At 41.3% G+C, this 25,532-nt stretch overlaps 1 protein-coding gene across 1 annotated transcript in view; it reads left to right on the forward strand.

Moving 5' to 3' along the window:
- The first annotated feature begins 20,940 nt into the window (after window positions 1–20,940).
- Window positions 20,941–25,532, forward strand: part of LOC128497195 (phosphatidylinositol 5-phosphate 4-kinase type-2 alpha) — a 51,742-nt gene continuing 47,150 nt past the window's right edge. The window contains exons 1-2 of the mRNA XM_053467142.1: window positions 20,941–21,040; window positions 21,189–21,786. Of these exons, the coding sequence (XP_053323117.1) occupies window positions 21,646–21,786 (141 nt within the window). The 5' untranslated portion in view covers window positions 20,941–21,040; window positions 21,189–21,645. The remainder of the gene's footprint in view (window positions 21,041–21,188; window positions 21,787–25,532) is intronic.

The raw sequence follows: 25,532 nt of genomic DNA on the forward strand, positions 1-25,532 counted from the left end.
GATCGCTGTTGCTTCTTGGAGCTGATAGGGCTCCTGAGCCTCCGCAATGAGTAAGGGAGATTGGGACATATTTGATTCTGCGATTTATTTAGATACAGGGACCCCCTCATAACTGATAAACCAATTTAAGCTATTTTACTGTAATAAAGGGGAACAGACGCATACAGTAACAGTGTTCACAGGGAAAAAAAGATTTGTCCTGAGTGGCAGTTCACAGTAACTGTCTAACCCAGGGCAGAAATATATATAATGAAACCCCCATAGCCCACCCAAAGCTGGGTGACTGCCCACCTAGGAGCTCCAGTAAATAGTGTTGGGGCACTGTGGGGCCCTGGCACACATTCAGCAATAGCCTTTGTGTAACGAGGATGTTACTTCCCTGGTCTGATGTCCTCAGGTGGAGTCTGGATGTTGTCCTTGCTGACGGCAGGTTCTCTGCGGAGATGAATTTGCTGGAAGACCTTAAGCTGCGGCTCTGGTCTGTATCAGGAAACCTCCTAGAAAAACAGATCAGGATTGCTCCTTTAGTCACTTGGTCTTGCTGGATGGGGAATAGGCCTTAACCGATCCTAATTCAGAGAGAACTAAAATGGCGTCTCTTCTTCCCTGTCAGGTTCTGCCACACCCCTTTCTGGGCAGTTCTGAGAGGCTAGAACCACACCCACAAAAAGGTGAAGTACAGTGTCCTCAAAAGTCCAAATATTGTGAAAAGCGTTCATATATTATTAAAGAAAAACAATAAAAATAAATCAGAGGGCTACATATATATTGATGATATATATATATATATATATATCATCAATGCAGGCGCAGATTTAATAAACACGCGCTCAGTGCCTCTCCTATCACCATTAGCATGATCTGGGCTCATGAGAGGAGAAACGGTCCAGTTAACTTCTGAAGAAGCTGTGCAGTACAAAACAAAGATGATCAATTACTCAACACTGAGGTTTTTTTTTGTGTTACTTTGTGCATAGTTTTAAATGACTCTTAATTTTTGGTTATACATACCTCCCAACATTTCAAAATGTGAAGGAACGACACTTTATTTTATTTATTTTTTTCAAATCTTGCGGAACTCACAAGCGATTGCACTTTACAATGTTGTGCTTCGCGACTTAAAATGCTTCGTTTTTGTCAGCACAGTAATGCATATAAAAAATAACCAACACATTGAATTGAAATCCCATGAGGCTCAGCCAGACATACTACTTCCATGATGCTGGCTGAGCATCATGGGAAGTGCAGCAACAGTAAAGCTGCAGATGCTAGCTGTTAACTAAAATTCCCATGATTCTCAGAGTAGTGCACATCAGCAGAGAATCTTTTTAATTAAAAAAGGCTAGTCTTCCTCCCAGAACCCTTACACACTGCCTTGACACACACCTGCCCATAAACACACATATACACATTCAGTGCCCTTACACACACACATACACTGCCTTTACACACACACATACACTGCCCTTACACACACACATATACACGTACACTGCCCTTACACACAGACATATACACATACACTGCCCTCATACACACACACACACACACACATACCTACACTGCCTTTACACACACATATACACATACACTGCCCTTACACACACACACATACACTGCCCTTACACACACATATATACACGTACACTGCCCTTACACACACATATACATGTACACTGCCCTCATGGGCGTAGGAACCCCTAAAAATCTGGGGGGGATAGCAGTTTTACTGGTAGGGTATATTCTTGTTCAGTAAACTGGGAATTGTTCATGGCAAATTTTATATAAATGTATGTGTGGTGTGTGTGTACAATTTCCGCACAAAAAAAGTATCATGTTCAGTTTTCACAGACAAGCTCTTTATTAAACAAACAGGTCAAAGAAAATTAACCAAAAGTTTGGCCTATATTTCAGTTATTTCACTTAGAACAACCGGTAATAATACTTTAAGTAATGCACAATTGCCAAAATTTTAACAAAAGATCCTACAGAAATGCAATGATGCAATTAACCCTTTCCGCATTTGTGGTCTGGGAGCAGACAACACTTAAATACTCTTATAGAAATATTTTATTAACTGCAGGCAGAGTAAGACCCTACAACCAACGCACTGTAGTGGTTATGGTGCAAAGTAGCTGTTTTGCACACTGGGGCACAGTCATGATCCCCAAAACTGTTCCCACAAAGTTAGAAGCATAGTGTTGTCCAAAATGTCTTGGTTTATCACCTTCAGCTCATAAAACGTTCTACTAGATAAATGGGAGAAAATTCCCACAGAAACTCACAAAAAGACAAATCTTACAACCACAGATGGACCCCACTGGACACGGCCACAGAGACTACTATGATGTATTGAAGGAACCATCTAAGACTCCTAACATGTCATACACACAGGATCATATCCACACACTTAAACACTTGAATAACATACACACGCATGCACACACTTACGTACACACACACAATGGGTTAAACATGTGTTACAGGGAATCATAATCTTCCCTTTAAGTACGACATGCCTGCTCATACCCACATATGCACTGCTCTTACGCATGCCTGCCCACAAAAACACACGTATACGCTGCAATTGCCTGCACATACACACTTGCCAGTACTCACACTTATGCACTACCCTTATACACGCCTGCCCAAACATACATAATCTGCTCACACACACATGCCTCCCCATAAATATACACTGCCCTTGCACATACTTACACAGACATATACACTATAAGACAAATACACTCCTTATATACACACATATACACTGCCCATACAGACGTACACGTATACAATGCCCATACACACGTACACATATACACTGCCCATACACACTGCCCATACACACGTACACATATACACTGCCCATACACACATACACATATACACTGCCCATACAGATACACACATATACACTGCCCATACAGATACACACATATACACTGCCCATACACACATACACATATACACTGCCCATACAGACGTACACATATACACTGCCTATGCAGACATACACATATACACTGCCTATACACACGTACACATATACACTGCCCATACACACATACACATGTACACTGCCCATACACATATACACTGCCTATACACACGTATACATATACACTGCCCATACAGACGTACACATATACACTGCCTATGCAGACATACACATATACACTGCCTATACACACGTACACATACACTGCCCATACACACACATATACACTGCCCATACAGACATACACATTTACACTGCCTATACAGACGTACACATATACACTGCCCATACAGACATACACATATACACTGCCCATACAGCCATACACATATACACTGCCCATACAGACATACACATTTACACTGCCTATACAGACATACACATTTACACTGCCTATACAGACGTACACATATACACTGCCCATACAGACGTATGCACATACACGCACATATACACAGCTGCCCATACACATGCCTTATCATATGTATATACACACACAAATCTACCATCAGACCCCCCCACCTTCGTTCTCCACATCAGACCCCCTCCCACCTTCATTCTCCACATCAGACCCCCCCACCCACCTTTGTTCTCCACATCAGACCCCCTCCCACCCACCTTCATTCTCCACATCAGACCCCCCTAACCCACCTTTGTTTTCCACATCAGACCCCCCCACAACCTTCGTTTTCTACATCAGACCCCCCCACAACCTTTGTTCTCCACATCAGACCCCCCAATAATCAACCATCCACCCACCTTGGTTCTCCACAAATCTTACCTTTACTTCCTTCTTCCTCCTTTCTGCTTTCTCTTCCTTCTTCCTCCTTCCTCCTTCCTGCTTCCTGCTTCCTCCTTTCTGATTTCTGTTCTAACTTTCCTTCTGTTTGCCGCTCGCAGTCTGTGCAGTGCGGCTGCGCACAGCTGTTTCTGCTGAGCGCCGGGGCTGGATATAATCGTCATATCCCGTCGCCCCGGCGCTCAGTTACAGACAGCTGGTGAGTGTGACCTTAATGCAGCTGCAGGACTGGTTGGGGAGATCACGGATTTCCCTAACCAGTCCTGCAGGCTGCAGCTGCCGATCGGGCAGCTGTGAGCACCCTCACAGCTGCACCCGAGTGCGCTCACCCTGGGGGGGATTTCTATATTATCGGTCCCCCCCGCATGATTTCCTGGGGGGGATCCGTCCCCCCCGTCCCCTACGCCCGTGACTGCCCTTACACACCAGCTAACAAATACCTATACTGCTCTTACACATACCAGCCCATACACACACACACAAGCTTACAAACACATACATACACATACAATGCCCTTACACCCCTTTCTCCCCATCTCTTACCTCTTCCACCATCCTTTCTGGTCAACGTTTCAGTGTTTTATATTTGTAGACTTTCATCAAACACATACACTGCCCTCACACACATATGCACTTCCTATATACACACAGATATACAGGGTCACACGTGTCCTAACAGCACCCCTTCCTCCTCATCTCCTACCCTCCTCCTCCATCTTCTGTCTTCCATCCTGTGGTGGGAGCGCGGGGTCTGTCACTCCAGATCTCGGCTTCCGTGCGCCGGCTATAGATGCATATATACACATACACTGCCCGTACACACAGACATATACACATACACTGCCCTCATACACACACACACACACACACACACATACCTACACTGCCTTTACACACACATATACACATACTCTGCCCTTACACACACACACATACACTGCCCTTACACACACATATATACACGTACACTGCCCTTACACACACATATACATGTACACTGCCCTTACACACCAGCTAACAAATACCTATACTGCACTTACACACACCAGCCCATACACACACACACAAGCTTACAAACATATACATACACATACAATGCCCTTACACCCCTTTCTCCCCATCTCTTACCTCTTCCACCATCCTTTCTGGTCAACGTTTCAGTCTTTTTTATTTGTAGACTTTCATCAAACATACACTGCCCTCACACACATATGCACTTCCTATATACACACAGATATACAGGGTCACACTTGTCCTATTTTTCCATCTACACAAGCCAGCAGAGGAATCTATATGGGTGAGAACAAACATTTTACTAGTCAACTTAAAACTAACTGCAAAATATAGGATAAATCAGTTAATTTTACAGATTTAAGGTTTTTAGGAGCACCAATACCAACTCTTAACAGCGCTGTATAGTGTTATTTCAAAGCAATTGTTAATCTATTGTAGTTTTTATCTGTTATATGCAAATAAAATGGATACATCTTTAGATGATGGTAATTGACACCTAACTAATATATGACATATCAGGAATGAAAACAAATCCAGACAAATTGTCATTTGGCATTATATAGGCGATTGTACCCTTCGGAAACAGAAAAGGTATCATTATTACAATATATGCTTTAAAGGGAATCTCTAATCTTACATTAAGGGGTGTCTTAGAGGACAAAGCCATCAACCACATATACGTTTATTTAACTTAATCTGTTTCTTTTAATACTTTAAACCTATACATTCACAGATACGTTGTTGCAGGTCCAATGGATATTGTTAAAGCATCAAGATTGAATATGCAGAGAAAGGGTCCTGTACTGATGTGCATGTAGAAGATGGTTTATTGGTCTAATGATGGCAACATATTAGAGAAATCTCCGAGATAGTAAAAAAAAAAATGTTTACTTGTAAAAATATATTTATATTGTAATAGATACACATTACAACTTGATGTGACAAAGATTGTATGTCAAAATGTTCGGTGTTTTAATAAGGTTCACAACAGCTTCATTCTGACAGCACTTCTTTGACTGTTTATCCCGGCTCTCTTAAAACTTAGTTGATTTTTAAGTTCCTACTTTTTGCTAGGTAATTACACCAGTCTCGTATTTCTTTAATAATTCAACAATCACTTCAACACGTAAACCTACAGCCCTTATTAAATGTTAAATATTAACATCAAAAGTAAATATAACATATTTTTGGTGAAATATCAAATTCATGTAAATATTGGTATTTGGGAAACCGTACATCTTATTCCTCAAACTAAATAATTTGTGTCAGAATTTGGGTGACACATCGTCTTGTGTGTACATGTTGACCATTTCAGTAGCACCCCGGAATGTGTATGCCATTTAGGGTGTGCTTCCCTTTCTGTATTTTTTTGGGTCTCCAGCAAGAATGGCTGAGCTGGCCCTGTACGATGCGTACTGAAGAAATCTTACTGATTTAACTATGCATTATACAGGGCTAGCAAAGCTTTTCCTGCAGCATAAGCTTGCTTGGGTTGCTAGCGGCACCCTAAGGTGGGTGCTGCAGGTGGATGACTCCAAGGTTCACAGTAACCAAGGCAACCAAGGCACGCATTATGGGAACCTTGAGTTGTAGAGCGGCAGCAGATGAAGACGGAGCTCCCTGGTAAGAGAGATGAGGCGGGAAGGACAGGGAGGGAAAGCTTAGGGTTGCCACCTGGCCGGTATTTAGAGCACCCTACTGGTATCGGTATATTAAAAATACCGGCCATTTTTTGCAGGACGGACCGGCAGGGTGATTGGCAGCTCTGCTGCTCTGTCTTTAGCGCAGCGCTACGTGCCGCAACAGCGTGATTGGCGGAGGCTGAGCGCTGGGGGGAAGTGATGTTTAATTTCATGACATCACTTCCCCCAGCACTCTGGAGTCTGGCAGCATCCTCAGACCGGCCGGCCTGTGCAAGCTCGCTGCCAGTGGACTCGGAGGAAAAAGTCTTATGTCCCTACTTCTGCCTGCACTGATAAAAGTAAACTAAGGTAGGCGCACATTATGTTTCTGTGACAGGAAATATTGGGGGGGGCAGGTAGGTGCACATTATGTTTCTGTGACAGGAAATATTGGGGGGGTAGGTGCACATTATGTTTCTGTGACAGGAAATATTTTTTCCGGGAGGAAGGTGAGTGTGTGTATGTATTTATGTATGTGTAAGTGTGCGTGAGTGTGGATGGCGGTGGAGTGTGTGAGAGTACGTGGTGTTAGAATGAATGAGTGGATATGGTGTTAGAGTGATTGGATGTTAAAGAGAGTTTGCGTTTTTGTGTTTTAGTTAGGGTGGGGGTTAGTGAAGAAATACTATATCTAGGCACCTCTAACTCTAGGCTCACCCATAGCGTTTACAAAATGTATTGTAAAGTGATGGAGTTAAAACCACAACTCTCCTCCAAAATCTACTGTCAACCCCCCTAAGGAAATAGACCCAACAATAATGCCTGCTTCAGATAACTGAGTCGCTAATTGATGGGACGAGTACCTCCTGTCCTCGCGTATTCATAATTATTGTACCCTGATCATAACATCTGCATGACGTCTGTTTCTTTAAGATTACTATCTTTCAGGAAAAAAAAATCCTGTGTAAAACTGTGGCAGATCCAAAGCCTGATATCAGGAGGGGCATTCACACTAACACACGCACACAGACACACACACTAGCATACACAGACACAGTAACATACCCAGACACACACTAACCTACAAACGCAAACTATCACACACTTATACACTCTAACAAACTGACACACAACTTACCCTGGTAAAGCCTCAGCCTGCCTTCAATGCAGCTTTTACATCGTGTGGGTTACTTTGGGGTCACACAATGCAACTTTACGTGACCCCGCATTGTCCCGACATTCCATGACTGTCCCAGTTAACAGGCAAGGGAATTGCCCAGTTCCAAACCCCAGATCCACCCATAGTGTGAATAAATGTGCTTTTCATGTCATTAAAACTACCCAGAAACTCTACCCCCTACTTATTGTTCTGTATATGGAATGTATTTCCCAGTGGAACAGAGCCTTTAAATATACCAGTACAAGAGGAACTTTCCTGAGAGCAAGTCCGGACTGATAATTATGCAATCCCAACAGTCTTTGCTAATAGCTTGTTTTTCTCAGTATCTGCCGCATGTGCAGAAGCAGCAGAACGCTGTGTTGCACAACAGGTCCCTTAGAGGATTGTTGAAGGTAAACTGTGCTGCAGTTATATAAGGTCAGAGAATCATTCCTGCTGTTTAGTCCCCCTGTAACGAATGGAATAGCTTAATTGCATCAGCATATTATGGATGCTTTTCATACTTTAATGCAATCCTGCAAAAATGTACTGTTGTTCCCAAAGTGTGACGGTGGACTCAGCGTACAACCTTCCTTAGAATTGTTTAAAAAATAAATGGTTTAAAGCAAAAGTAACAAAACTTTGAGATCAGTTTACTGTTCCCTGTTGTGAATGACAATTTTAATTGAATTCTTAGAAATCCACATATTTAAAAAAAAATAAATATATATATATATATATATATATATATAAAAAAATCAGTAGGATTAAAGAGTTAAAGGTCTGTAACAGCGACTCTATTGGTCCCCGGCAGGGGCCTCCTCTGGCATCAACTAATGAAGGGCAGTTGCTCTTTACTGGTTGATGCCAGACGAGGCCCCTGCCGGCGACCAATAGAAGTGCTCTTACGGACCTTTAAATCCTGGCGGGATCCTACATATTCCTAGCTAATTAACCCCTGCTATACTACGGAAGACTTTAGATAGGCTAGAGGCAGTGACTTGTATGTGGGGAAGGGAACAGGGAAATTAGCTAGGAGATATTTACGAAGACGAACACAAAGAAACGAAGATTCTTTGTGTTGTGCTTCTTCGTCTTTGTGTACGTTTACCCGCCGCCATATTAATTTATTTGGTATTCGGTATTTATTCGGTATTCGGTTTGAACAACAAAAATGCAACATTCCTGTTCGTTTTCATCTTCTCCCGAATAAGAATGCACAGATCTACGTGGACCTCAATACCACTTATAATCATAGAGTTAAGGCTGGACTGGGAGGTGGCCCTGGCACTTTGAGACCATCAAATATTCATGGCCGTGTGTTACATTTGTATGTATTTCTACACACTAAAGCACCTAATCCGCCATTCCATGTGTGCCAGATGACCAGTCCAGGCCAAGCCAATGTCTGTATGGTACAGGTTAGGTGTAGCACTGTTTATTTCAGGGGGCAAACTAAAGCTAGAGAAATAATATAGTGCCCCAAGCCATCTGGCTAATGACGGCAAAGACAACAATGCATAATGTGCCCATTCTTGCCAAACAGGGACTGCATAAAAGACCATGCAAAGGATACAGTCAGGGTATAAATACTGCCCAAAGTCCTGTTACTCTTGACATTGTGTGGCTACATGTATAAGTAGGTAAAACACACAGAAAAGGTCTCCGACAGTGGCCTAAAATATTCAAAGAGTGGCCTAGAGAGCAATTGCCCCCCTGCCCCCCCTTGCCAGCCCTGAGTCCTCCGAGTGAGGGATAAATACAGCCAATGGATATCTGAAATGAAGAACCCTAAATCATCAAGAGGAACAAAGGACGTTCCAGCACAAAAATGCTATTTATTACAGCAGGGTACATATTCCTCAGTATATTATCACGATTTAGCATTTCTTTAGAAGCTAACGATAACGTTCCATATTCCTATAAAATGAAAGCACATAAACAGACTACACATTGTATGCAAATATATAAGCTGGGTCAGCATCACATTTTAATAATACATTTTACTTACCTGCCTCTCAGTTCATCATGTTACATGGCCCTAAGGAAATGTTGCTTTACGTATACTAATAAACCCCAAAACAGAATAAAACACATTCTGAAGGGAGTTATTGTTATCAGTTTTTATGAGATATTCGTATTCAAAGTGTTTTTAGTTGAGAAGAGAACTCTGGAATATAGATAAACGTGCGCTTTTGCATGAGAGTTTGCATGTGCTTCATGTTGATGTACAGTTCCTTCAGTCTTATACATGGTCTTCGCTGGCTGAAACATGTAATTGGGAGCAATTTATTGAATTACACGAAAACAAGGTTTTTAAAAATGAATAGAATACCTTGGTGCCTAATATGACGATGTCTCTCTATGTCCTGGTGCTCCTCACCTCGCAAACAACCTAAAAAAATAGGTCAAAGACATAAAGGATGAGCGTGAACACAGCTGGACAGCCAGAACAGGTCAGAGATCCCATTTAGCCACACCCACATGTCTGTTAGTCACACCCACCTACCTGGTAGCCACACCCACCTGTCTGTTAGGCCCATCCATTTGTCTTTTAGGCACACCCGCCTACCTGGTAGCCACACACACCTGTCTCTTAGTCACACCCACCTACCTGGTAGCCATACCCACATGTATGTTAGACACACCACTTACCTGTTAACCACACCCACCTGTCTATTAGCCACACCCATATGCTTGTTGTAGTACATTTGGGCAGTGAGGGATAAAACAACTCTACGCATGACTTTTATATCAACTTTACTGGATGTAGAAGTGTAAAACCCTATTACCCCAGCTACCTGGCCACCTGAGCCACCACAACAGCTTTTGCCCTGTGGGGCAGACAGTACAGCCCACAAACAGTAATCAACATAGCAATCTACAGATAGCAGCCACTGCCGCTGCCACCAACATAAATGTTCACCTGTGATCGCCTTTGAGATGGCACAACGAACTTCAAGGGGAATTGGAGCCATATATATTTCCAGATTGAAATATATTGGGTTATGTGTTTCCGTTCATTTGTCTAAATTAAACCTTTTGTCCCACTCACAGAAATAAGAACTAATGTGATAAGGTAAGGTAAGAAGCCTAGATTTGCTCATATTTTTTATATGGTTTCCACGCTGTGTTTTATTGAATAAAAGAGAAACAAATCTAGCGAAAGACATATAATCAAAAAATAAACCGTGTGAGAGAGAATCATTCATATTTTTTTTATCACATTCAATATGACCGAGGTCCAGATCCACTGAGCAGACGATCGGAAGAGCGCGCATTTTTATGAAGGATTTTAATGGTCACTATTGTAGGCTAATGATTACCAGCATGCATGAAATAGTTGGGTTAACCTTGTTTCTACCCTCAAGTACAACCCCAAACATATTCAAACTCTCCCTCTCCTCTATTTTTCGGCCTTTGCGAGCTTCCATATAACATTTATGTCTCATTCGTAAGTTTTCACTTAGCAAATAATAAATCTGTCATTTTATTCTTTCCTCTGAAACTGAGGATGCATTTTCTATGCCAATGACTAATCAGAGCACGCCTTTGTGTTGCATGGCAAATGTTCCCAGCAAAAAAAATGGTATTTCTTATTCTGCATTTGGTTACAGAAGTGTTAAATTCAGCAGACTAGGTTGAATAGCTCTTTTAATGGAAAACATTCCATTAAAAAGTTTCAATTCTATAGGTGTATTTATAGCCAAGTTAAAAAGTTAAAAAAAAACTTTCATATCTATGTGCGGATGGTCCTCATTTGTCTGATCGCCTATGGCCGAAGAGGGCCTTTTTTGTTTTACAGGGGTGTGGCTAGGGGTGGGACTTTGTGACCTATTGACAGCTATTTCTAATAATGTATTTTCTTGACACTATTGTGACTATTGTGACACTACGATACACTCACACCTGCCAAGAGTTAGGGATGTTTGGTGCATATGAATTTATCACAGTATTCTACAACCCCAGTACACACCAGAGAATGCAATAGTTCCAAATGCGTTATCCAGTTCCATAACTAGCTAATAATAGGTCACAAAGTGGCATAACAAGTCTCAGTAAAGTCACCGGCCAAGTTCCCGGTCCTTTGACCAACTGAGCTGATGTGAGTTATGTAGTAAAGCGTTGCTTGATCTCCACGCTGAAAATGATATTGAGTGTTTGAAGTTGGAGATCCAAGCACAGACACATTTGCCATAAGCTCCATATGAAAGACTTATTACATAAATATGTGACCTTTCTCATTCCAGCTGCTGCTCGATTTCAGCAGCTGCTATTTTCAGTGAAATCACTGCAGATGGTGAATGATGGACGCTGCAGTCACACAACAGCTGGAATGGTTAGACAACACAGCAGGGGGACTAACTGTGAGTGAGCGCTGGCAAGCCATACTAACCTTTTGCAGTATATATATATATATACATATATACATATATATATATATATATATATATATATACACACATACATTCCCTCTGTCAGAAACCGTTGTTTGTTACTTTTGCGACTCACACAGTGACTTTATCATGGGACAACAGGACCTCAAAACTGGACCAATGGCGAGCCAAGGGTGCATGTCTCCTAGGTGCAGTAAATGCTTTGTCTGTATACACTATTGCGTATGTTAGTTATTGGGGAGCAAAGGGCCCATGGGGCCAGATGGTGCGGTCCCTCCCCTGTATAGAACAGAAATTATAAACATGTTTTCTACTGTTTATTTACACAACTTGGGTCATTTAGGTCTGTAATACACTGTGATACTCTCATACGGAGCAAATATTCTGGGCGCCTAAAATAGAGGAACCCCATGGGAGGGACAGAGTGATTCGGGTATCAAGGAACGAGTCTCTTTGCGTTACGATGATGTACATTGCAGTTCAGAATTGTGTGGGATTCACTGCCTAATGCAGGAACGTGTAACGCCACTGATAAAATTATCTCAACTGTTACTCCTAACTTTCTAATAGTCGGTCCTCAAGCTGGCGAAAACTGCCATCGGCCACTGGTTTTGGATTTGGAAGATGTGGTCAAGGACAGATGTCACTGAACTGGTTTTGAAGCCCAGTTTTGATGGACGTCATTAGGCCCGAAGCCTTTGGATTTTAATAGGGAGCAGGGGATACATTTTATCCTAGTTCTCTGAAATGTTCTAACAGTGTTCTTTGATGTTTCTTATTTTAATGGTTTTTCCTCTTGGTTTTAAGAGACGTTTTTCATTCCTTGTTTTTCCCATAACTACTTAACAATAAAAAAGAACAGAGGATAGAACCCCTATGGTGTCTGCAATTATTCTGAGAGTAATTATACGTTAAAATATAGTCTGTTTCATGAGATCGCTGTGTTTTGAGTATGTGTGGAGGAGCTGTGTTGGTGTCAGGTAGGGGGTTAAGTCTCAAGCTCTCTATAATCTTGTTAGCCTTCTCTAAGTGCTGAAGGGGTAGTTTTCCACCAGCAGAAGAGATGATTCAAGTAAATTTTTCAGTTTTTAAAAATCCACTATTTGTTGGCAGAAATGTAAATGTACTAATTACCCTGCTAAGGGGCAAAGTGCCTCCCAACAGCGACAGCAGATAAAGTCCTAGAAAGTCCACTATATCATATAGTAACAATAACAATGGACTAGAGCAGCTCCTCACTGTCATAATGAATAAAGGTGGGATATAATATACTGATATCACCAAGGAATCAGTGGCTACCATTAAAGTTGCAGTTCCACCTACTCTGTTGAATTTAATACCGTTGTAACACAGTAAGTGCTGAATGCCCAACACTTGCCCAAATATAATTCATTAGTCATGTCAAATGGGGTCTCATTTATAATTTTTGCCTGGAACACTTATTTGTCTCGGGACACAAAAGCAGGCACTGAGGTCGATGGAGAACGTTTCTGTTTGTATGTGATTACACGCTAAGAGGAAAAGGCTGATCTCTCAAGGTTTTATCTAACATACTAGAGAATGCAATCAATGTCCCCATCCGCTCTTTGTGAGTAAATGTAAGCAGAAGCTATCACCTGCATTTAGTAATATTAAAGTAATTTATCAGAACTACTTACAATTCATCATTACAGTTAAGTACCTTACATGTTAAATGCTCTTTAAATAGATTGTGGGAAAACGAAAATGGACACCTTCCAAAGAAGAGGACAGCAGACGTTTTGTTCAGCATTCAGGCTTAGAGTAACGTGTTTTCTCTGTTATAGTAAGTGTCGTGAAATGAAAATATTGCTCTGCTGAATAAACGCAGGGCTTTCAAAGGCAAAGCATTTTAAATTCAGCATGAAATCGAAACTGTTGGTGAAAATGCATTTCCATTTGAATGTAACAGAACCTGGCTGAATTGGAAAAACATTCATTAACAACGAAAAGCCATAAAATAATAAAGGGAAATACCTTGTGTCATTTTTTTTTATTTGTTTGGTCCAATTTGTGGGTGGAAATTTTTTTTTATAATAAAATCACAAATTCTGCAAATGTTAATTTCTGGTCAGGCTATGCCACTCTCTTTCCTGTTGCAACAACAAATCCTTCAATTTTAGGGTGTGATGGCATCGGTACAAATTGTGTCTGGCAATGCTTATGATATGATATGGTCCTGATTAGTCGCGAAACGTTTTGTAACCTACACGCATGGTTATGACTGTTATAAAGCAGAATAAAAAAAGGGAATGAAGGAAAGGAAGTAAGGAAAGAAGAAAGAAACAAAGAAAGTAAGAAAAGGAAGGAAGGACGAAATGAAATGGAGGAAAAGAAGGAAGGATGGACATATTAAAGGAAGGAATGAAAGAAAGAAAATTAATCCCCCATTCATTTTCTTTCCTTCATTCCTTCCTTTAATATGTCCATCCTTCCTTCTTTCCAAGGAAGGAAGGAAAATATGCATATTTATGGCAGAGGTTAGCATTTTTATTTCCAAATAGAGTTAGAAATGCTAATTGCAATTTGTTTTTTAAATATACCCAGATTAAGGCACCAGTATCTCACTTTCAAATACACTGTTTTATTAAACAAACATCTTCTGTTATTCTATAACTATGTAGCTTCCATAATGGAGGCACTTTAGTAAATCAGTTCTCATCTGAAATTCAGAAGAGCTACAGTATATGCATATCCCATGTCTGTTTAAGATTCTTTATTGTATTTTTTATTATTATTATAATTAACCTCTTCCGCTTCTGCTAGGAGCCTATTCCACTTATCCACCAACCTCTCATGTAAAATTTACTTACGTTTCATATTTGAAGAAAGGTGGCCGGAGAATTTAGCCCAATACCATGGGGTAGAGCAATGCCCTTCTCGCATGATGTCCCATACTTCATCCCAACTTGCTCCTGATATACCATTGTTACTTTATACAAAGTGATAAATCCAGTTACTAATAAATACAGTGGCAAGAAGAATTAAATGAATCCCTTTGGAATTACCTGGTTTTCTGAATTAATGTCACAAGTTTAGACAAATATAAAGTGCTTAAGCTAATACAGGTTGAGTATCACTTATCCGAAATGGCTGGGACCAGAAGTATTTAGGATAAGGGATCATTTCGGATAATCGATTTGGTATGATGGGCATAAACTATACCTGTTTTCCTCTCTCTGGCCAGCCGCACAGGGCACAGCATCACGGCAGAGAAGTCGAAGAGGTGGTGGGGAAAGGCTCTACGGGCTACAGAAGAAGTCAAGACACCAGCAACAGGAGCTGAAGATCATATCATTTGAGTGTATCCTGTTGATAACCATTTGATCTGTTCATTAAAAGCTAAGTTGGTCAGAGGAGACCCCAAGTTCAACTCCTAAACCAACTGTGCATTGATGGACTCAGCTCTGGAATACCCAGGAACTGCCGGAGCTCATGAGAGCAGAGGGTAGGTTAAGCCAAGAAAATTGAACAGATTTGAACAGATGTCTAGTTGTCCTGATTCAGTGGCTGGTTGGCTGGGGGTAATGAGATTGTCAGAGCAACAACAGCCAGAGGGGCACAAATGTCCAGCTGTGCATAGTGTGGCCATTGACATCCAACACATATCAGCTGCAAACAAAAATGCTGTTGAGCTCTTTGGAAATATGTTCTGTAAGAACCATCTGTGGCAACTGGCTCCTTCGACAGGTGCTGATCTAATCTTTGCAAAGTCTGGCGAAGATTTTAACCCACGACTGAAAGAGGACAGAATTTCCTTTAGTAGGGATATATTTTCTGACTCTGAAGTGATATATCTCTGTTGTAGGACATGCTTTCTATAATGTAACCCAAGAATTAGCTGGACAGCAACTCAAGACACCAAGCAGCAGGAACCAACATACAGTGCCCTGTTATTTTATGTTTACAAGTGGAGACTGTTAAGGTTTCCAATCTCTCTCTCCTTTTATTGGTTAAATAAAACCAGAATGTTTAACCCAATAAATGCTTATAATATACAGTACTATATGTTTAGAAACAGAGTATATTAAAATGCCACTAATCCTTTTATAACACACAACTTTCCTTTGTTGTACATCCTATTAAAGGGCCTATTTAAGCTAAATTGCTAGCAAATATGCAAGTGGCATGTTTGTGCTGTTTACCATTTGTTTTTATTTTACCAAGAAGGAGGTAGATAAATGGAACAGCTTCTCATAGGAAGTGGTAGGAGCTAATACAATAAGGGAATTTAAACATGTATGGGATAGGCATAAAGCCTGAATCTAAGATTATTGATTAAGGTCTACATCACTACATCAGGACAAGTAGGTCGATTAGATGGGCCAAATGGTTCTTATCTCCTGTCAAATGTTATGGTTCTATGTTTCTATCTCAGTCAAGTCTTGGTTACTTTGCATAAGATCCTACTCATTTATTAAATCAATCATTTTCACTGATTTACCTTGACTTGTGAACTGCTCCTCACGTGGCCATCCTAAACTAGACCCCTGCTGTAGCTTTGCATATGTATAGCTGGCATCTATAATGCTACATTGTGTATACCAAGGTATCAGGGTACATTTGCATGATGCTTGCTTTAACTAGAGGTTTGTGGTTTATGCAAACACTTCACTTTTTTTAGAATGGTTATTAGAAGACTCTTCAGAGTAGGCCTAAAAGACATGCAAAGTGGTCATCCCCAAACTGACTCAATTTAATCAATTTCATATTTATAGTTAGCATTTCTTTATACCTACGGTGGAAATGATGCTGATGTTTAAGCATTGTAAATATATGCTGGAATACTTTTTTGTACACGAATTCCATATAATTCCATTTAATATAAACTGAAATATACATTTGATTAAAAAAAAATAAGTTGCTTTCCATGTACCTCAGAAGGACCTCCATTCACCTTTCCTTGAAGGCTTCTTGCACTTGAACCCTGATCTCTGAGCCCAAAACCAAGCTCCAGAAAACAAAAATGTACTCTTGGTTTCTTGAGGCTCTTGTAGTTGACGGTTTTAGATGGTGGACAGATGATAGTGGCGCTACCATGCCTTTACCCCAATCTATTAGACTCAGTAGATGGTTTTTTCTGGCATCTCTCCACTTTAAACAGAACATCCTTTCATTTGTCATTCAGTGCATTCTCTCATAGAATGTAGAACTAATTCCATGTTCCTTGAAGCCACACTCCCATATGCTATTCTGATTCGCAACGCACTTTGAAAGTCGATAAACTGTTTGCGAGAGTTTCTTGCAGACATGTCACGTACCCGTACCGGCAAAGTTTGCAAGCTACAAAGACATACTACCAATGCACCCTGTGTTTTCACAGAAAATGCTGGAAATTACATGTTATGACTTTAACTTGTTCAGCTTAATCTCATAATGGTCTTTTTGATGTTGGTACATGACTGAGTATATCAGTCTCCTGCAAATTCTAAAGACCAAAAGAATTTAAAAATACAATTTTTTTCTATATTTGCATTTTTTGTCCCTGCCAAAACAAACCCCACTAAACACCCTAAATCCACCATATCTTCCCACACCATAAGAGAAATGTTTATATATATTTCACTACACAACCCACCAAAACACCCAACTCTTAAATCCACTCACAAACCTAAATCCCACAAAAATCCAGATTATTCCTATTGTTTACATCACAGCACGGAATGTCATTTTGCATTAACTGGTTAATGTAGGGAACACTCAGAAATGATAGAAATTACTATTTTTTTCTGATGTCAATTAAGTTGTTAAAGTCAGAAATAACTTTTTTAACTAATATATAAGTATATTCCTAAAATTGTTTTTTAATGCATATTTGATGCAATTAAATGCATGCAATCCGCAGCAGCCAACAAATTCCACCAGCCAACGAGAATGGGCTGCTCTGCAATGAGTTAGCCGCAATTTTACTTAGTAAATAGTCCCAAGCGAGGCCATACTTATCTAACCACTGCCATTTCCCAAACATGTTTAGCATTATTGTTTAAATCTACTAAACAAAGAGATCAGGGGTCAGAAATCAAATTGTTAAAGTTAACTGTATTAACAACACAAGAAACATCAACCTCAGCTTAAGGCTGACATATTAACCTTATTAACAGAAATGATATTAATACACAATTATGCCAGCACTAGCTAATAGAAAAGGCAGGTTATCCAAAAAAATGGATTTCATCTTAAATCTACTCTAACGTGCATTATAAAAACAATTGTGGGTCTAGACTGTTCCTTTATATAAAGAATTCTCTCACACAGACATTGGATAAAATAAATAAAGTCTACTAATGAGATTGTCATTCCCTCTACTTTTTTCAATGGTTTTATCAGCAACAGGAGCTTATTTCATTTGTTTAATATGGAATTTAATATGGAAGGGTGGCTAAATGGACCATCGTAGAATTCACACAATTCTGGTTTCTTGCGGTTGTGGAATGTTATTTTTACAATTTTTTTAGGCATTAATAGAAAACAGATTCTGTACAGACGTTTGAATTAAAAACATGCAAAACATATTGCATTTATAGGCACTTTTCTGCTGGCAATGCAAAGAGAGTCTGGGACAAACTTCAAGCCATACAGGGGAGGGAAGTTGTCAGAATCGATCCCTGTGCTCAGCCATTGAGGCAGATTCTGGTAGGGAAAAACAAACCCTAAAATGATCAATTGACTGCTATTCTCTGCAAAACAAAACAGATGAATTCTTATTCCAGCAGAAACTTCTCTATGTACTCATAATAGGAAACTATAGAGTCGCTTGCACGGCCCTTTAACTCCTGACAGCGAACCTACGGATTTCCGCTCCCATTATCTAAGCAGCATCGCAGGGGTTAACGGGAGCGGAAATCCGTAGGTTCGCTGTCAGGAGTTAAAGGGCCATTAGAACTACTTTATTGGTCGCCGGCAGGGGCCTACTCTATCATAAACCAATTGCCAGAGGAGGCCCCTGCAGGCGACCAATAGAGTCGCTCGCACGGCCCTTTAACTCCTGATGGCGAACCTACGGATTTCCGCTCCCACATACACACACAGACATATACCCCAATGCTCACACACACATACACATCCAAGCTCAAAAATACACACCCATACTCACACACACATGCTCAGACATACAAATTCATGCTCACATACCTACACATCCATGCTCATACACAAGCACACATCTAAGCTCACACACAAACACTTACAAATCCATGCTCATACACACGTACATCCATGTTCACACATACACATTAATGCTCACATACCTACACATCCATGCTCATACACAAACATACATCTATGCTCACACACAAATACTTACAAATCCATGCTTATACACACACATACACATCCATGTTCACATACAAACATCCATGCTCACTCATCAACATTTACACATCTATACTGACATGCAAAAACTTAAACATACACATCCATGCTGACACATGTACCCATACAAATTCGTGCTTACACACACTTAAACATCTATGCTCACACTTACATCCACAAATGCATGCGTACTCCCTCACTAACCACCTCATCCGCAGCTTTCTTTCTGTGAGCAGGATCGCGTCTAACTGCGGGGTGGCCGCATACCTCCTGCCTCCCTGGTTTCACCCCAGGGTACACCCCTGCTCCTGGTGCACTTCCACAAAAGGGAGGAGCTTCTGGGGAAACCCTCTTCCCTGAATGGAGGAACAAGGGAAAGGCTGCCCCCATGGCTCCGCTTTTTTGCGGAAGCGCACAAGAGGCCAGAATAGATAGATTCGTGGAGGAGGAGAGCTGGACAGAGCCTTATAGAACTTTTAATCTTTCCGAATGTTTATTATCACCTCTTCAATTTGCTTCCTCAACCTGTTGTGATTTAAAAATCTTATTGCATATATAATAAATTATTGTTCACCAGACTGGGCCCAGCTGATCCAAATTGGTGTGTTTGTTACGTTTGCTGCTGCCATCCAAACTGACACAATATTAATAAAATGAAACCGGAACCATCATGTGACACAAAGCTATCCTGAACAGAAGACAAAACCGAGGACAGATAGGCTTTGAGGTTTCTAGAGCAGGAAGAAATGGACGGACTAGATTGGCTGAAGGGTTCTAATCAACTGTCAAACTGTAATTTCTATAGAACTCTTAGCTAACTATCTTGTTACTGTTGTGTTATCACGCCATGTTATTGTCTTGGAAATAGATCGCTTAAATTTAAGAGATTTTTTCCCTCTAGAAAACATTCAGCAGCAGTTGCGTGAGTTTAAGGTCCAACTGATCACCTTCACTATGCATAATGAAGGGCAATCGCTGATAACCTTCCTCTGTAAGAGCAGAGTTGACGCTGCATAGTAAATCTGTGTACATTCTATGTAGTACTGCGCATTGAAGTAGGCCAGTGTCTGTAGTAGGGACTGCCCCTCCAGAACAGGGACACTTTGATGGTATGACATTGTACTTTTATTGTCAAACCGCATACGATTGCATTTAATTTAACTAGTTTTATAATTAAAGGGCTAGTTTTTTGGATGCCAATTATTTTGTACACAGGAATGGCTCGCAGCCCCACTCACTATACCTAGTCTTGGAGAGCTGATGTCTTCTGCTGGTCATTCTAAGCAGCAGCCTGGGTTAGACATTGTTGGGTTTTAGTTGAGGTTCTCAGTCCCAGAGTTGAGAAGAGCCCTCGCAGTTTGCAGTAAAACACGTGTGAAAGTATTTTTAGAGGATGCGGAAGCACAGAAGTCTCCTGCCCTAAAGACAAATCACGTCTAAGTGACAAGTTACACGAGTGGAACAGGGAAATTCCTTTTTCACGCCCTCCCGCACGTATTTCGCCCGAGGCGCTGGCTGATGAAACCAAGAAACCCTGCGCTTTAGCTTGCAGGGGGCCGGGCCCGACCGCCCCGCCTTCATCCTCTCCCTCCTCCTCTCATGCTGTCACTCAAGCCACAGAAGCTGCAGCCGGCCGGAAGCGCTGGGAAGATGCAGCCAGCAACCCAAGCAGCAGGGGCTGCTGGAGAGGGGGCATCAGATACATAGAGAAGACTTCTGGTAAGGCAGGGCATGGGAGGGGTGGCTGTGAGTGTCTTGCGTGCTTTGCAGGGAGGGCTCTGGCTGCAGTAGGAGGGAGAGGGTGCTCAAGCCCAGGCTGTGCCATCATCATCAGATCATCAGCAGTCTATCTGTCTCTGTTTTGCAGCATCTGCAGCATCCGTCCATCCCTTGCTGGCAGCTCTCTAATTAGATGGACGGGATCCCCTCCTGGGCAGAGGAGGGAGAAGAAAAGGGCATTTAAATCAAAGCGATTGCTTGGCATGAAGAGGAAGGCGAGAAGGAGAAGAAGAAGAAGGGGTCAGATCTGAAGTAGATGTGGGAGAAAGATAGAGGGAAACGCCTACATAGCAAGGAGATCACACACATCTCTCCCCGAAGAGTCCTTCCTCCCTGGGCTGGGTTTAAAGCCCTCCCTGACAATTTGCTGCTCTGGATTGAGTGAGTTTATTCCTCCCCATCTATGCATCAGTAGGAAACTTTCCAGGATCTTTATGTTTTTAGTGGGGTTAGATTGAGACCCGGGGGGAGGGGGTGCAGATACCCCACACCTCCATTACTTTGCGGTGGATATTGAAGGTGGTGGTGGGGAGTCTTGTGTAACCATGGCTGCAGTTAACACCACTTCGTCCGGAATGGCCAGTAAGACCAAGACTAAGAAGAAACACTTCGTGGCTCAGAAAGTCAAGCTCTTTCGTTCCAGCGACCCCGTGCTCAGCGTCCTGATGTGGGGCATTAACCACTCGGTAAGAGAATGAAGCAGCTTTTTAACGGGGGGGGGGGGGTTTAAATCATTACGCTTGCTATATGCAGCAGCAACACATCTGGCAGCGAGAGGGTTAAAGGCTCTGCTTGTTGTGTCTGCCTGGCTGTGTGGCGCTGCATCGTGCTGACAGTATGCTGCAGAGCCTCTGACGGCCGCGTGTGCTTCGATCTGAGGGACCGTCAGCTGTTCTGTAGGTTGGATGCTGGTCGGGCTGCCCTGACTTAGTATCCCCCCCGCCGGCCACATACACGGGGCATCTCCCGCTGTTTGTGCGATCTGTTATCCGTCACTGAGACGTGGCTTGGCAGGGATCGCTCTTACCTGCCTCCTGTCAGCGGGGAAGGGATCAGCAGCTGGGACCGATCGAGTGATCTGTGGGTCTGCTGCTTGGGTTTGTCATTCTGCTGGCTGGATAATGATGGACAAAACCAGCCTGCTGCATAATGCCTGCCCATGAAACATTTCATCATGCTAAAATACACTTACCGTTACACATGTGTATGTATATGTATGTGTGCATGTGTGTGTATCTGTATATATAATGTGTGTGTGTGTGTATATGTGTGCTTATATATATATGTGTGCATGTGTGTATGTCTGTATATATAATGTGTGTGTGTGTGTATATGTGTATGTGTGCTTATATATATATATGTGTGCATGTGTTTATATATATATATATATATATATATATATATATATATATATATATAATTACAGCAGTTTGTGCATAGCATGGTGTTTCAGAAATTGAAAAGCCATTAGAAGGTTACACGAGTCACTCTTTTTCCTTGCAGAAAATCTTTGTGGTGTATGTGTTAATAAATTGTTATTTTGCGTAGGATTGTAGAAACATTGGCGTTGTGGTTTGTCATGTGTCCAGAATGTTCGTGGTTCGGGTGAAATGGGAAAGCTTAGAGGACATGCTGGTAAAGGTTTCAATGGTTTTGGCCAATATTGGAGGTCATTCATCCAGCAGCGAGGTCGGCTTGGAAAGCCAATGGCTTCTGTGACCATTAAAATCATTTAAAATCCACTACTGGAAACGGGGATTGACTGGATATACATTTCATGCGTATGTCAGGCTGAATGTCAGATATGTGGGATAATAAGTTAAATGGCTTGTTTCTCATCCCAAGAGTCCAAATGTAGAGCTCCCCTCTCCAATATCATCCGCTATGCTTCTGCAGGATCTAAGGGTTAAATGTTGCTCCTTAAAATGCCAAAATCAGACTGTAGGATGTGCAGATATATCAGCTCTGGAGTATTCGTTAATCAGCCATTCTCCAATAAACAGGTGATAGAGAAACCCTACTTTTAAACGGAAGACCCCTCAGCGCCCTGCGCGTCTTCTCTCTGAATAAGATGCGTCTTTGTGGCCCTATATCACGCTTCTCTGTAGGTCTAGTGGAGGTATGTTCTAGGTAAGATGCATATGTCAGCCAACGCTTATATCCAACCTTGAATCCCATCAGGATGTATTCCAGGGGGAATCTTTTCATGCTGATCGGGTTACGGAATTATTTATGAAATCCTCTTGAACGTAAATGAGAGGTTAGATAAATATCGCCCTCCGAATAACCGATGATGGGAGCAATCCAGGAAAGACAAAAGGTTGATCACCAGCCTTCGCAGGGTTAAATGTCCGCCAGTGCTGATGTCATCGCTTGCATCTGTTTCTTGGTAGTGCAGCCCTGCAGGGCATCTTTTGTCCGTGTTGGTGCAGAAAGCGATGTAAAACCTAATCAAAAACGATCGTTTATCTGGTACCATCCTGACAACAGTCAAGGGTCCTATTTCAACAGCCTGTGTGTGATCATTTTCCATTCCGCTCCTGTCTAATCCAAAACCGCTGCAATTCCTGGAGTGTTACCCGTGTCATTTTAATCTGATTAGTGGATAGAAGGAAATATGATCGCTCTCTGTTGATGGCTGAGCCATGAAAGTTTAAATATCTCCGCAGAATTTTTTTTTCTTCTCCTGCACAGTTGCTTATGAAATGCGTATTTTCTTTTAAACTCAATTTCATCATGTTGTGAACGATTGTTAAATGCGGCAGATGTCGTCTGGTCTAAAGAGACATAATTAGCCCCTGTTTTTTTTTTCTTTCCATGACATTTATCTTAAATTAAGAAATGAAGGGTTGTACGTCTCATCAATCAGCTCTGCCGGCACTCTTAAAACTGTATATATTTTTGTATTCCAGGAACTGGCTTGTTTTTCCATTTCAAAGACTGATTGTATGTATATTTTTGCAGAAAATAAACTATTATGCATTATTTACCGAAAGAAATAGATAGAAACAGTAACATTTTCAAAGCAATGATTGTATCCAAACCCTGTAGTCTGGTGGTAAATGGAAGTCCTACAGAGGTGAGCAGCATATTGATGAAAGGGTTAATGTTGCTGATCTCCCCATAAATGTCGAATGTTTCCCATTGTTCTGTAAAATGCATTATTTTTTATTGGAGAAACAATTTGTACCATAAGATTCTGTGCAGAAACTTTCTTTGATTGTTACATCCATTACTTATTCATGATATCACATTAACGCTACGGTGCATTCCCGTTATTGGCGGAAATATATAGGAAGCTTGTAGCCTGAGCGCCACCCTGCATGTAATTTGCCAAATGCCTCAACATAATGTTCAAAGGGTTCATTTTAGTTTTACATATTCTAGCATCATGTATAAATTAACGCAAAGTATTTCAGGATGAATAACTCTGTGATCACATATGTCCACCAAGAAGGGGGAGATTATTGTGGCTGGCGGAAAGAGCTTCCCCGGTTCCAACAGGCTGTGGGCCCCCAAGAGCAGAACCCTCTCTTTTTTCCGTACCAATATGTCTAAATGTATGTTAATATTAGCGTCCGTTTTAAAATACCGTTGTCAAATATATTCACGATCCCCTATTTTAACAGCGCTATGTAACCTGCTGGCGCTATATACAGTAAATAAATGTAATGGATTTCTTCACCCTGCACAATGCTTTATTGAATACAGAGCTCTCTTCACCTAATGTACCGGGTCTTAGTCTGTCAGTTCCAGTTCCGTCAGACTCTTTGTATATATGTATTGTAAGAAGAGCGGTATTGTTGGCGCTAAATAAATAGAAGATATGAATACTATTAATGGTAATATCACTATTATTATTACTAATATCAAGCACAGTCATGTGGGGTTTTTCCTGCATTTTAACTTATTTCACCTTTTGCCAGAATTCACCAAGCTCCGATGCAGAATCCTCTGTTGGCTGCATCTTTTGCGTCTTGGGCCAATCTGTGTGTCTGGTGATGGCTTCCTACCATACATTGCTGTACTGGCATTTGTACCCACGTTTAACCCTTTGTGTGCGGAGTAAGATGCTGTCTACTCAGCCTTCCTACCATACATTGCTGTACTGGCATTTGTACCCACGTTTAACCCTTTGTGTGCGGAGTAAGATGCTGTCTACTCAGCCTTCACCCATAGCATTTACTTGCAGTGTTATCATCTCTGCTATTTCAGTTATATTCCTCCTCTGTTCTGCTCCCTGTCCTTCTCTTCCGATCATCATTGAAGCTCCAGTTTTTAGATTAGTCCACCTGCCATAAGTACCTTCCAGTATCGTCTGTAATATTACCGCTGATGATTGTGGCTGACATAGTGGTAAAGACAAAGTCTTTCTAAAACTTTGAGTCTCAGATGGTCTTCTAGGTTTTGTTTGGGAATAGAGTTGCAGTAG

This window comes from Spea bombifrons, chromosome 5, assembly GCF_027358695.1.
Source record: "Spea bombifrons isolate aSpeBom1 chromosome 5, aSpeBom1.2.pri, whole genome shotgun sequence".
Classification (NCBI taxonomy): domain Eukaryota; kingdom Metazoa; phylum Chordata; class Amphibia; order Anura; family Pelobatidae; genus Spea; species Spea bombifrons.